Source organism: Periplaneta americana, chromosome 9 (assembly GCF_040183065.1).
Source record: "Periplaneta americana isolate PAMFEO1 chromosome 9, P.americana_PAMFEO1_priV1, whole genome shotgun sequence".
Classification (NCBI taxonomy): Eukaryota; Metazoa; Arthropoda; class Insecta; order Blattodea; family Blattidae; genus Periplaneta; species Periplaneta americana.
In genome coordinates this window covers 15,023,702-15,039,424 of record NC_091125.1, presented here as the reverse complement: position 1 = coordinate 15,039,424, position 15,723 = coordinate 15,023,702, and the positions used below count along the sequence as shown (strand labels likewise).

General features: G+C 36.6%; 1 protein-coding gene across 7 annotated transcripts in view; it reads left to right on the top strand.

Moving 5' to 3' along the window:
- Window positions 1–15,723, top strand: part of wb (wing blister) — a 1,096,738-nt gene that overhangs the window by 282,421 nt on the left and 798,594 nt on the right. For 6 of the 7 annotated variants that reach the window (XR_011333780.1, XM_069834429.1, XM_069834431.1 and 3 more), the window contains 2 exons: window positions 6,000–6,158; window positions 13,060–13,359. Coding sequence is in view for 6 of the 7 variants with exons in the window: in XM_069834429.1 (XP_069690530.1) it covers window positions 6,000–6,158; window positions 13,060–13,359 (459 nt within the window). In the remaining variant the exon portion in view is untranslated. Of the gene's footprint in view, window positions 1–5,999; window positions 6,159–13,059; window positions 13,360–15,723 lie in introns of those variants that run through there. The other variant, XM_069834434.1, reaches the window with a different exon arrangement.

Genomic DNA, 15,723 nt, shown 5'->3' with positions numbered 1-15,723 from the left:
GCTATCCATCACGGTTATGTTATGATTAAATTTTGACACCAAATTATTATGTTGTGGTTCTGCCCTACCGATCATTACTTTTGTCAAGGTATTTCTGACACCAGTTTATTTTAGTTTACGTCAGGATATTTCAGGATGGTAATGGTTGCGCTATTATCTTAACTAGGTACTGTGTATTCAAGAACAGGATCATAGGTTGGATCAGGCTCGAAGAATATCAGCTTAATCAAATCAAATAAGTCACTTCACTGGTTATACTATAATATATTGTAAAACTTTCTTATATACATGAGTTATACATTTAGCTATTTAGCTGGGTTATGAATAGTTGCAAACTGTTCAACTGATATAGTAAGTTATATATATTTCGTGTTATTTCACTTTACTTTACTTTACTTTACTTAAGCAATAAAAGAGAATCTAGGATATACCTACTTGGTATACCAACTCAGTTACATGAGTTTAAATGAAAACAAAATGGTAAAATAAATCATTGGTTGTGTCTGAATGCAGTTGATTAAACAATGAAATAATATGGAAACTTCAGTGCCTTAGCTTGGTTATGTAAGGTGCAATTAGTCGAACAAACTTCGTAAAACAATGCAAAATCATTTAAAGAATTTACCTACAAAGGCGTCTGTTGACTCAGGTGCCATTCGGCTTGGATTCCCGAATACTGATAATAATATTAACCATCAAAATATCTCGTGAGGTAGTACCATTCAAAAACCTCGGAAAAATCCATTATGTCTTAAATAAATGCGATCAAAATAGAGCTTCGAAGTATACACAGTTCACTGAATTTCAAGCACTGATATTTCCTTATTATATTCTATGTGGTATATTACTCTGACACTAGTAACATTTAGTATATCTCTCTCGACATTAGTAGCAATTGGTATATGATAGAATTATTTTGAGTTACATAAAACGAATGTGGTGACGGGGGCAGCCGTGGTTGCCATGACTTCAGCTTCTCTTTGTCGGCTTCTACCGCTCTCTTCTCCTACAGCAGCTAGGCTCGTCTGAACTGACTCTGTCTGCGCGTCGGAGGAGATCGTGATTTTTATAATGTCGGTCGCGTCATGACGCTATCCGGACCGCGAGAAAAAAAACGTGAGTGCTACTGAGATGTACCTCGCATACGCCAGTCTTGCTCTCCATGCAAACGCTGGATTTGCGTTAATTTAACACACAGAAAAATCATGGGATTTCCTGCGATCAGCAGGTTCTAATATGGGTCTCAAAGCAAGAGAGCGCTATCGAACAATCTAATCACGCACGCGTCCTAGCGCTTGGGAGATAAAGGTGAAGAAAGCTGACTTCGCATTCTGCTCGACAATGCGAGTCCATATGTTCGCGTCTTATTTGCAAACGCATACAGTTCGTCAAGGACTAGCATATACATGGTGTGTCCGTAAAACTTGCTATGGAATTCATGACAGTTGCTATGTTTGACCACCGTAATTTATCCCTTAAATTAGCGGGGCATAACATCAGCATAGACTATAAGAGGAAAGCTGTGAAATTCTGGCTGAATGAATGTGATAAAAAGCGTCATTCAATATCATATGTTCGCAGGAACTTCTGTCACGTTACATCAGAGCGACAACTATATTTATGGAAGAAACAGGTGAAAAATATAACGACACATCCCATAGAACAGTGGTCGTCAGCACTTGCTGAAATGTGCAATGGGTACGCGGTGCTGTCCCCCGTGCACTGTCGTGCAACAGGGAGAGATAGAGAGCATACCTGCTAGCAGCTACGGAGTGCACCCTAGTGCACTGCGTTTTCCGTGGGTAAGAGAGACAAGCCCCAGCGTGCTCTGTGCTGACGACCCCTGCCATAGAACATAAAAAACTTATGTATGAGAAACTATTTGCTCGTTTTGAACATGCTAGAAGACCATCAAATTGCTCCAGATTCCTCTTGGTACTATGGGAAAAACCCAACCGCTTGAGAAGTTCTTCTTCTGGCAGTAGAAAGCCTTTTACCGCTGCTTATCAGAAAAAAATAGCGACGCGCGAAGATATTCACGCCGAAGTTTTTCATAGGGACACCATACTTAAATTGCAATCCTTTATCCATTTTCAATGTTCATCTCCACGATTCCGGGATATAAGGTATTCTTGGTTTGCAAGCAGATACACCACAGAACGACCTCCTGAATTTGTAGTACCCGTCAAATATTGTCTTGAAATGATGAAAAAACAATGTGAAGAACTGTGTCACAATGAAGTGATTTTTCATTGTGCATGGTGCCGAAAAGAATTGCGTTTTCAACATTCGATCAATACGAGTCATTTCTGTCTCTTATTTATGCTTCATTGACACCATCGAATGTGAGAGGGTTTACTCCATTTCACATGCGCACTCCACTCCGCTCGCCAGTGAGACAGGAATGTCCAACTGCATTGCGTTATCATCTGACCACAGAAGGATTCCAGCTTCGATTTCGGGACCTTGCAGTGAAAACAGGCAGCTAATATTTTGCATATATTCTCGTAGCACATCGATTATGTCTCTGAAGTTTCGAGGCAAGTTTCGGCATGCAGGGTGTGGTACTTCCCTTGTTAGCCTACTAAATATCTCCCTCTTTATGATAACATACAAAATCTTTAAGCCATTGTGCCTGTCTTATTGGACATCCAGATCTTGTGGATCTTTGATCTAATATTTTGACGTGAATATGTCTATTCTTTCGGTCCGAGGTGAATGGCAGTATGAAAATGATATGTGACACTTTTCGACATGACATGATCAATGCTTGTATGTCAAAAACTATATACCTAGAGCTAAGTGACATATACCATTGTGTAGAGGACATAATTAATTATGCACGAGATAACATAGCAATCACATCCACTGATGACGTCATCACAGCGCAGCGAGGGAAAACAAAATGGCACTGATTGTAGCACTGTTTCCTTTTAGTATTGACTGTAACTTCAGACTGAATGGACGTATTTTGATGATCGAGGTGTCATTTGAAAGAGAATGAAGAGTTCTTTAAAGCATAATACTAGACTGCTGTACAGTGACATTTAAAACAAGTGAATGGTGCGCATGTAAGGTGAAATTTGGCAATAGAACTTCAAAATGTCGAAGATTGTCGCCCAAAAAGTCAAGACGAAATTGATGGAAGGGCATTGGGATGGTATAGGACATTGAGACGAATCGACTGGAGCAATGCTCAACATTGTAGAGAGAGTATAAGGCACATCTTAAAATTAAGCTTCAGAATGGACAAGATGTGCATGGCACGAGTGAATGCAGTGTTTCTGCATCTGTTGTGCCTGATATGAGCATTAAAAGGCGTTGTCACTGCTTATGTTTACCTTAATAGCAATTCTACCAGCGACATATTCACAATTAAAACTTGTTGCTGTCTCTTTGATACAGTCTTCCGCGATTTTTTTTTATCATGGATAACTGAGAAGGTGAGTGAGGTAAATTAGATGCAGATGGGTTACAACAATTTAACATATAATAATAAAAATCTCTTTTGTCCTATTCACTTTTTCTTAGCGTTTTTCTTATAATACCAATTGCTCTTTCAAGTAAACCATTGCTTTGATGGTAATGAGGGCTGATAGATCTTACATCAAAATTCCATTGATTAGCAAAATTTTGAACTCATAGGAGTTAGAATTATTGTCTGCAGTGACAATCTTCGGGATCCTGAATCTTGGAAAAATAGATTTAATGACATCTATGACAGATCTATTTCTTTAATCCCTGATCGCTATTATTTCAAGCCATCTTGAATAATAATCTATGAGTACAAGAAAATATTTTTTATTTTAGCTATTCTACTATATAAATTATTTGCAATTTTGTAAAAAGGAATGTTAGGGATTACACAATGAAAGAGTTCCTCTTTAATTTTGCTTTTTTTGGAAGCACTGACTACTACATTTCGAACATCTAAAATTATATCTGGCCAACCAAAGATGTCATTAAGTTTATCTTTCATCTTTATGAATCCCAAATGAGTTTCGTGCAATAATGTTAAGATATATTTACGTAATTTTTGTGACCAAAAATCTATAATTTAAGTGACTCAGTCTGTTATTAAAAGTTATACCATTTTTTAACTTATAATAATAGCAAACTCGTGATAAAATTGGTTCGGGCAAGTTGGCCAACTCTTCCATAATTTTTTAAAACCTGATTTAAAACTTAAGTAATTTTTTTATCAGTGAAAGTTAATATGACGCATACTGTATGAACCATATTTTTAATAGTGACATCATCTTTAACACCACCAAAAAAAGTATTTCCAGACAACAAATCAGCAATAATCACATATCTTCCTGGAAGATATTTCACTTCAAACTTACAAGGCAATAGTTTCAGTTTTAACCAGCATTGTCTATTATTTTGTATTTTGCAGCCATCCTTATTGATAATGGAAGTCAATGGTTAATGTTCTGTAAAAACAGTTAGGCCTACTTTAGAGTGACCATAATGTGTAATTGTGAAACTTAGCAAAGGCAAATGTTAAGGCAAGCATTTCTTTCTCAATTTGAGCATACTGGCACTCTGTTTCAGTTGGTATAGGCTTTAATATTGATTTGTCCTCTCGTATTAATGTGCACCCTAATGCATGCCGGTATTAACTTGCATCTGCTTGAATTTAAGTTTTTTTTCCCTGGGGTCAAATGCACAAATGCAATAAGCATAGTTAATAATAATAATAATAATAATAATAATAATAATAATAATAGTATTATTATTATCATCATCATCATCATCATCATCATCTAGAACAAGAAATAACGTAGTGCTCACAGCACTGCACTTATCCTGCTATATTGCATAATATAGTTTTATTCTTACTTTATTGTTATATTTTTATTCACCTTTTAATATTGTTCTCCTCCCATTTCCCCTTTCTTCCATCCTTTCATCTGTCAGTCCGTCCATTTTCTTTCACTGGGTTATTTTACGACACTGTATCAACATCTCAGATTATTTAGCATCTGAATGAAATGAAGGTGATTGTGCCAGTGAAATGAGTCCGGGGTCAGCACCGACAGTTACCCAGCATTTGCTCATATTGGGTTGAGGGAAAACTCCAGAAAAAACATCAACTGGAAACTTGCCCCAACCGGGATTCGAACCCAGGCCACCTGGTTTCGCGGTCAGAAACGTTAACCATTACTCCACAGGTGTGGACTCAATCCGTCCATCCATCCATCCATCCATCCATAATTTTTTTTAGTAGGTTATTTTACGGCGCTTTATCAACATCTAGGTTATGTAGCGTCTGAATGAGATGGTGATAATGCCGGTGAAATGAGTCCAGGGTCCAACACCGAAAGTTACCCAGCATTTGCTCATATTGGGTTGAGGGAAAACCCTGGAAAAAACCTCAACCAGGTAATTTGCAGCGAACGGGAATCGAACCCAGGCCACCTGGTTTCGCGGCCAGACGCGCTGACAATTACTCCACAGGTGTGGACCCATCCATTATTGTGTCTGGTTTACCACAAACTGAAAGTGTTATGGAAATTTACTGCAATAACATTTTGTTATAATAAATATGGAGTTATAATGTTTGTTGTTTTTACATGTCGGTATATTTTAGGTGGCAATTGGATACTCGCGACTTTTTTTTTTTTTTTTTTTTTTTTTTTTTTTTTCATTTCGTCCAGTTGAGATATTATGAAAGTATAACGTGAATAATAATTTTAAAAGTTTTAGTAAAGAATTAATTTAGTTTTTAAGCCATTTTACATCAAATATAACTTGCAGTGTAACTTTGTACCTATCTGGAATTATTTTACTATATTTTACTGTGATTCTCATTAAATAGCTGAAGAAATAAAATAAAGCTCGCACATATTAAAATCTGTCATTCCCTTAATTTTAATTTGAATGTGAAATAATCTAAGCGTTCTTTCATTGAATGTATGCATAATAGTAATCTTTTTGTTATTAACGTACTTTCAAAGCAATTAATGAAATAATATGTTCTTTATGTTGAATAGGAGCATACAACAGGAATAAATTGTGAACGATGTGAAGATGGATGGTACCGACCAACTGGAATATCTTTACTAGATCCAATGCCTTGTCGTCCATGTAACTGCAAAAACAATACTGGTGCTACAGGACGTTGTGCCCAAGATGGTGACCCTATAGGCAAGGTAAAGACATTTGTTTATTATAAATAATTGAAGACGTATCTTTCCAGGGTCTGAGTGTAGAAAACAAGTTTCTAAGATAATTATCAAAAAACACTATTAAATCCATGTTGAGATGCCTCCAACACTATCTTTCGGCACATGAATGAGTCATTTACAGTTAAACTATGACAAAACATATTTAATACGATATGCTCATATGGATGCACCTCCCTTAGATTAAATAAAATAAAATTCGAAGAACTGGCACATAGCCCCTTTGAAAAAACAAGTCTTAAATTGCTAACAGGGAATTATTTTTAAATAGATGAGAGAAACTGATGTCATTAGTACGAAATATGTCATGGTTAAAACTTTTTTAGATCAAAAATGAAGGGACTTGATTATTTGTTGAGTTCATGCATATTTCCTTTCGGTATATTACCATAGTGACCTGAATGATAATCAAACTATACAAAATTAGTGTGTCATGACCAACAACAGGACGTACATTTTGTGAATTAGTTAAGAACAAGGGTGGCTGGTACTTAGTGGCCACAAGGGGTGTACCTCCACCAATATATATTTTGTTAAATTAAAAAGAAAAAACAATTTGTTATGACAGTGTACTAGATTCATATGCTTGAGTTATTTGAGTCACATATAGCAAAATTTGTCGATAAAAACTTCGGAAAGCATACAAATTATAAAGTATGAGTTAGGGGCCAATATATTACTATCTAGTGGCCTTACAACTTGAGTTTTGTTAGTGCTCATCTTTCAACACGCTACCAATTACGCTTTATAGAAGGTCATTGTTCCATGCTGCATAATGACGGATATTGTTGGGGCCAGGCTCGGAACAGTGAGCTTAATATTAAACTGGAGACAACATGCCATGCTGTGGCATCAAAATGTGATTGCTGCTGCGTGTAGTGCAATCTTTTTCTTATTGTTCTTGTCTCTCTTGTAAATTTCTATGCCGTGCATATTAGTTCATTGTAATATGTAAAATTATTTCAAAACTGCGCACTATTAACGTTACATATATTATTTCAATGAACATTATATATTTTAAACTAAGTTCTGACCTCTGATTGAGGTTCAGGCTAATATGTACATCTGTTATCAGACAGTACATCTCACTTAACAGTATGTATCAGAGGAAGAATAATTGTTTGCATACATCTGAAGTCTGATTAGTGTAATATTTTACTAGTCAGTGATGTATGCAATGGAGGGAGAAAGGAACTGGCTGCCCTACCCCATTATCTCCTGCTTTATATGCCTCATGTGTGATGCCTTATTGGTCTCATTTATGAGGTTTCAACCTGTCTTCGGACAGTTGACTAAAGAAGAACAACAACAAAATTAAGTTTTCAGCATTGGAAAAAATGTAAACCAAAAATCATTTTAAATAAGTAGAAAAATAACATGGTATCTATCGAAATATTCAGCTATATTTTTGTCATATTAGTAACTGATTTTTATAATTATATTTTTTTACATACAGTTTAATATTGTTCCTCAATACTCAAAAGCCAATTTACTTTGTAACATATTGTGACAGCGACGTGAGATTCGAACTCACGACCAGCGTCCCGCAAGAGAGAAGATCGCGCGGAGCACTTTGGGACGGCGCGTGGTGAGAGAGTGGAGAGGGAGTTTGCGCGCGCATCTTCTGCTTGCCTAGAGAGGCCGAGAAATCCGTCGAAGTGGAAGACTCGCGAATTCGAACTTTCGAGGCTACGTCGCTGTGGTTATAAATTACGGTCGCGAAGGAACGACAGCAGTTTTCAGTTGATTAATCAGCCAGTCAGTGACTAAGCCAGAGCAAGCAAGCCAGTCTTGTGTACCGGAGTTCGACTCGAGTGTGCGTCCGCAACTGTTGTCAGCATCAGAGGACCTGAGTTCGAGTGCAGTGGACCGCAGTTGGAGGGACCTGAGTTCGAGTACAGTGGACTGTCTCTGAAGGTCTGTGGTTCGAGATACTGTGAACTCTAGTGACTGAGCTAGAAGAACTGTGAACTGAGAACTGATGGTTCTGATTTGTAAATAGTGCTTTGTAAATATTAGTTAAGATTAACAGTCCATTGTTGTTCGTAATAGTCCAAGTAAATTGTCAGTGTCGTCAGTGGAGTGCTATAACGAATACGGTGTTGAGTGAAAATCCAATTGTTGACGAGAGCGTTTAAGGCGAATTGTAGAAAGGAATTATTGTTGTGACGAATAAATTACATTGTTGTTACTAATAAAATTTACAATATATTCGGTAAACTTATTCCTCTGCAATAGCTATTAATTTTTATTTTTGTTATATTTTTAAAAAGAATGCATGTAACTAATTAATAAATTAATTACAAACTGCCCCCATTGAGGGTAGCCCTTATGGACTCAGTGTATCCTCAAAAAATAAATATACATATGTAAAAATAGATAATTACATTAAAAAAAAAAACGAAGAAAAGGGCATGAAAAATTACAATTCTATTAATGTGATTAATCTATTAATTAATGTGATTTGATTTGCTTCCTGGTACTCAGTTATATGTTCACATTTCTCTGTGGAAGTGCATGGTATAGTGTCAGCTCTTACACTATCGTTTGTCAGGCAGGAACAATGTGTGACAACTGTAAGAATCACACTGTATATCATGAAAAAAAAAATTACGTACAACTGTATTGAAGAAAAGTTTATATTGTTTAACTTATAGGCTAAGTTTTATTTTTAATATTTTTTGTAAGTTTGTGTAAATATGTACAAAGAAATGTAATTTTAGATAATTATGTTTAATGCAAGAATATGGTAGGCCTACTCATGATTGTAAATTTAATATTTAGTTTTGGTATGATGTAAACCTGACGAACCATGGGAGACGGTATTCCTTAAGGTGAATCATCTGTCAGAAGGACAATGATGTGCATTGGTTGTTTTGCGATTTTTTTAATGCTGGAGTAAACACCACAACTGTACAAGAATTGAACAGATTAAGTTACAATTGGTCCATTTAAAAAATATAAGTGAAAAGTAAATTTCCTTTACAGTAACTCCTTTTTAAAGAAAGATAGGTGTTGTTTCAGGCATGGAACCAATTTAAACACCATAATGCATGTGAGTGATCTAATTTAAATAAGTATTTTTATAATTTTGAAGTGACTCTAAATAAAGTAACCATTATTACACTTCAACAAAGTAGGGAATAAAGTACTGTTATTATTGCTTATGCTCCTAATGCTGATTTTATGCTGCTAAATTTTTGTGTTAGCAGTCAAAAATAACAATCAATAATTAGTATCTATGAGTACATAATTCTCTTGACATAAGGTAAACATAGGTAATTTCGTGATAATTTCATGAAAATTAATTTACAATGCAAATGTGTAAATATATCCTTATTCCGATTTTTTCATCTAAAAGACGATAATTTGCTGTACAAATCTAGAGACATAAAAGATTGGACACGTTCTTGAACAAGTGCCAAAAACCACTTTTACAACTTGAGCTAAAAGGTTGGTTATTTCGTGATAACCTTGGTAATTTCGTGATATTACATTGATAATTTCGTGAGAGGTAGAAGAATTGTGAAAAAATTCATTAAAGTCAAATGAAATTCGCATTTATTGTTACAAGCAGTGGCGGTTCCTGGAAGGAGGGAAGGGAGGAACGTCTTCCTCACATTTTTCTTCTTTTTAAAGTAAATACCAAATAAAATATATGCCTTGAAATTCGAGGAAGATTCGATAATTTTTAAGTTCACAGCTATAAGAAAACCTTGGTCGATCGAGTTTTAAATGACGCGCGCTCATGTGCTGCTAGAAGACTGTGAGAAAGATGCGAGATTGTTTGTGAGGAGGAAAGTCAATCCTTTCCTCCTTTACTGCAGTTAACACACATAGACAACAGCGCACTAGCGGCCAGAGAAAGAAGCAGAGTTTTAAAGCAAGTAAATGAACGAATAGGGAAGAGATCCTCCTCTGATTCTGCACATGGGCGGAAAATAGTGTAGCAGACAGAAACCGACTGGTGGTGCAGCAAGCTCGCTACTGCTGCCAACTTTCGATGTTGCATTGAACCAGACTATAGGCCTAACACATAGGAGAAGACACAATTAAAACACTTTTAACGCAGAACTATGGAAGACACCATATCTATAGTGCTTGGGAAAAGTGACATAAGTCAGTTTCCACAAATCTTTTTTGATAATTTATTGACAACTTATGGAACATCTGTTCGCTTGGAAAAAATACATAAGTATTTCTCCCATTACAATAATTTATACAGAAAAAATCAAATCGATATAAACCCATGTAAGTTGTCAATGAATTATCAAAAAAGGTTTGTGGAAACTGACTTATGTCACTTTTCCGAAGCACTGCAGATATCATTTTTTATATTATAAATAAAATATTATTCATTGCACTTTTTATAGGCTACTATTCATGGTTTGAAACTTTAGAGGATATTTGAAAGTTAAAGTCGTGTTTATATAAAACAAAGAAGAAGTAGTTCTACGTTAGTATCGTAGATCTTTTGGCCCCTGAAATTCACTTCCATTGATTGTCTACTAGACAGGGCAACAGCCAAGTTGTCAGTTTTGTTTGAAAGTACTCCAAACTACAATATTTTTAACATAAAACATTATTATTCTGCCACTGGAAACTTTGAACAATAATGGCAATATGACTTTACAGGAAATGACATTCTTCAAAAGCATGTGATATTGAACTTTTAAAATGTACTTTTGGCAACACAGACCTACGTGGTTGGGTGGGTGGTTGGGTGGGTGCAGTGTTCTCGCTTTCCTAACAGATTATTTCCCATTCCCACTTTCGTAAAACGGTTCCGGTTACGTGTTATAGATATCCTACAAGAAAAACTCAGCTCTGATTCCTCGCGGCGCGCATGCTATACCCCTCTTACCCCCCCCCCCCCTGCAACAGGCGTTACAACTTGCTGGAAACGAAAGCATACGTCATATGCGCGAGACACTCACGCCCGCTGGTTTCTGCGCTCTGAGTTTTCCTTGCTGGATGCCTATAGTAGCTAGTCTCTTCCAACAAGTGTGATGCTGTAGTGTGCGTGTGAAAAATGTTGCGAAGTTGTGAATTTCCTTGTAATTGTTAATTTGTGCAATTATTCAACAGTGAATGGAAGTGAAAACATATTATATTTTGGACAATTTAGGAAACTCACTTTACAAGAACAGATTATTGCTATAAAAAGGGAAGGCCAACCCCAACACTACCTGGTCTTACATATATGTAGGTAGACTAATTTATAGCATGTTTCATTCAAGAAGATGTCATTTTGTGCTGTTAACATCTTTCCTCCTCTTATGAAACACGCAGGAGCCGCCACTGGTTACAAGACTTCAAACATAGTAATTCCATGTAATATTCATAGCAAGAAAACATAGAAATACATATCAACACATAATAAGAATGAAATCAAAGTAAAAATTCAAATTGAAAAGGGATCTTCTTTGCCCTGAAAGGGTGAACACTTTTATTACAGACTTTACTATAGCCTATATTACTAGGGTAACTCCAAAAGTAATGCATAACATTTGTTTAAAAATTATATTTTTAACCTACAGCTTTGCTATTTTCACAGAATGTAGATACATACTTCAGGAACAAAATATCACTTTTCCACATATCCCCATCCCTTTCAACTGCATTACGTAACCTAGGAACGAGGGCCTGTAGACCAGCACGGTAAAAGTCTGGACCAACACGTCTGAGCCACTCTTTAGCAGCATGCACAAGGGAGTCATCTTCTAACCTCGTTCCACGAAGGGATCCTTCAGTTTACCAAAGAGATGGTAATCGCACAGTGCCAGTTCAGGACTGTAAGGTGGATGTTTCAGTGTTGTCTATCCGAATTTTCTGATCTGGTCTTGTGACTGACATATGGCTGTGCGTTGTCGTGCAATAGCAGAACATCCTGCTTCTCCCGATGTAGTCGAACATGACTCAGTCGAGCTTGAAGTTTCTTGAAGTTGCCACATATGCGTCAGAATTAATGGTGGTTCCGTGTGGCATGATGTCCACAAGCAAGAGTCCTTCTGAATCGAAAAACACAGTAGCCATAACTTTTCCTGACGAAGGTGCACTTTTGAATTTCTATTTCTTTGGTGAATTTGCATGATTGTCTACCTCTGTCTCCAGTCCAAAATGGTGGAACCATGTTTCATCTTCTGTCACAATTCTTGTAAGTAAGTCATTTAGCACTTATCATTGGCACTTAGCATGATAACAAATCAAACAGAAGCCACACTGAACGCATTGTGTCCCCCTTTTCTTTTTGTTATCACATCTTATCTTCAGATTTCTAAAATTCGTATTGTAATACAATTTTTAAAATAATATAAAATGTAACGCTTAATGCTCAACGAAATTTCGCCTCAAACAGCTAAGATTTCTATCAGTAAATCTAAGCCTATATGGCGACTACAGCTGTATCTAAAATTCCAAAAACATTTCCTAAAATTTCATTAAGATATAATAAATCATTGTACCAAATATCATATGCTTACCTTTAGTAATAAGCCTATAATGTAATTACAAACATCCACAAAATTTATACGCCTGAGAAGTCGATGCTAACTTGCTCTCTCCAAACACAAAAGCTCACTGAAGCAGCTACAGTAGTCATACAAAGCGTAGCTGTATGTTTCTGGAAACCGGACAACATATGCAATTCCTTGGCTGAAATTTGAATCTCGTAACACCATTGGTTAGTTCAGGAAAGAGCAAAGAAAAAGTATCACAAAATAACCACTGCCACGAAATTACCAATGTTTACCCTACCAATTATTGGCAATTTGTCTGAACATAATTATATTTTGTATATATTATCTTTATAAAATGGAAGAATCACTCTGTATTGCTATAAAATAAACTGTATAATTTTATGTTCTAGGTAGCAGGAACATGTGAATGTCGTATAGGATTTGATGGGCCACAATGTACGATGTGTGCTCCAGGATTCCATGATTATCCAGACTGTAAACCATGCCCCTGTAATATGCAAGGCACCAACCTGACAGCTGACTGTGAAACTAGATGTATATGTAAAAGAAATGTAGAAGGTGAAAGATGTGATCGCTGTAAACCTGGATTCTTTGCCCTGAGTGTGGACAATCCTGATGGATGCATATCATGCTACTGTTCTGGTGTGAGCAATGTTTGCCATTCCACCAACGAGCTTCACCATGAAACTGTAAGTTAAATTTATGTCGTGCTATGTTGTTCAAACAAAATATGCATCAATAGGTACTAAGAAAAATTTATTTTAAGATAAATATTACTTTCAGTACTATTGTGGCTTACACAGTGATATTTTCAAATTATAATGTTTTATGAAATGTGATAATTTGCCTGAATATTATTTCATGATATAAAAAGAATGAGTCGTGATTCATTACTTGGCCTATCTCAGCTGACTTGAATGATAGAGTCAGTCATGCCAGTAGTACAAATTCTCATGTACAGGGTTTCCAATCTGAAGCACCTCCAATGCGCAGTGGCTATTTCCTAGCCTGTTGCTAGCTCTTCGCCCACCATAACAGGATCTAGTTCCACAGTGAAATACACAAGCTGAGACTACTCTTCAGTCTTATGATTAAACTACAGGAGTAAGAATGTAATTAAATATTATCATAGTGTTTAAACATGTTCGAAATACAATAGAACCTCGATAATCCGAATCTCAATAATTCAAATATTGTTGTTTTCTAATGCCAGGCATTTGACAGTAAAGTCATTTGACCTCTTGCACTCCAATATTTTTCAAAGATATTATCATGGCCAGCCACTGAAGCACAGATTTTGAGGTGTTTCGAATCCATTTCTTGGTTTGAGTTGCACAATGAACAGTTAGGGGACTGACATATTCCAATTCTGTGCAGGTGAAAATGGCAAGTTGTAGCCGATTTAAGTGAACACCATATTTTAACGTTTTGGTGGCTACTTCACTCACACACAACCCCCAGAATGTCTGGAGGACCGCACCTGCTGTTGGTCGACTGGTCCATTGGACCTAGCTGGGAGATCTTGTTGATCACCAGCTTTCCCTCCTTAAGCCACTGGAGGACGATTTTATTGCCATAGCAGATCAGCACTAGGAACAGAAAAGTAGAAAGAGGAGGAAGGAAAGTGAAATGAACCTCTAGGCCTCGAATGCTCTAATGCTGTCTGGGTCGAAGAAAGTAAGAGTTCAATCAGAGGACTGGATAGGAAAGGGTAAAGAGGAAAATTATACCAAATTCAATCATTAACTCATTAAGCTGACCAGTGCTAATTGATGAGTAGCCCCTCCCTTTAGTTCAGCTCGTAAAATTATGCTTACTAACAGCTGCACCACGGGAAGGTAGGGATGGGATATTGGGTATTTGTCCAGGTTGGTTCCTGAAGGCCTTCAATGGGAAGGATTAATGGCTCTCCCCCCTGTATCCGACAGATACCCTTTTGCAGCCATAATTCAAATGTATGTACACTACTGGAAAGCACAGAAAACGAGAGAATACTGGAAAAGAAGATTGGTGATTTTTTTCGCTAAACTTTCTTGTTCTGAAGGTACAGAGCTGTTTGTAGTGTTTATATTTTATTTTCTTCCTACTGTCATGCATGCTTTAACTGTTTGCATGAATATTGAACTTCATAGATTGATTCCTGTGTGGCATGACTATATGGTTAGCGCTTGTGCTCCCCGAAGTCTGATTCCCAATGTGGGAAATGGAAGAAATATATCCTCTGTCCACAGGACTGAGTGTTTGTCCGTTGTCTTGTAATTGTCCTGTGATGTCTCAGCAGTGCTCCTGTGCCATGCTGATCCCATGACCAGGGAGTCTGCATTTGTGAGATATCTAGTGTGCAGTCCAATGAATCTCCCTCCCCTATTCACAGTGATGTGTAAGTGTATTCAGAAGAATAAGAAAGAAAGACAATGATTTCTACCACCTTTTTTTTTTAATGTGATTTTTTTTAGTTCATGTGAAGTAATTTTATATATTTTATAATCCGAACTTCCTCCTATTCCAATTAATTCGGATTATCGAGGTTCTATTGTAATGCCCATCTTTAGTAGGATGTAGAATAGTAGATAGTTAAATTAGAAAAATGCGTTACTATTATTAGTTTTTTCCTCACGAGCTATTCTAACAAAGGGCTCGCAAATAATATAAATATTTAACAAAGGACTCACACAAGCCCTTGCAAGCTCTCTTCAGCACATCCCTGCGTCCGCTTCATTTGTAATGTTTGATACTTTGGTCATATTTTACCTTCTTTCGAGAAGTTATCATGGCTTAGGTTACATGAGAGCAGAAATCTGCACTCGCATCCTCTCTTATATCGAATTATGCACACTTCATCCCCCTCTTATTGATTCGCCTGTTTCTATACTCTCTCTCGCTATCATAATATTAATACTCGATCACAATGCGATAACATTCTAGAATTTCCACTCCTCACATCATCTCTGTATTCCTCATCTTTCATTGTTGCCACTTCTCGTCACTTGAACTCTCTGCCGTCTGAAGTCAAAGGCCGCTGAGCCTTGGAATATTTGGGGCTAAGAGGAATG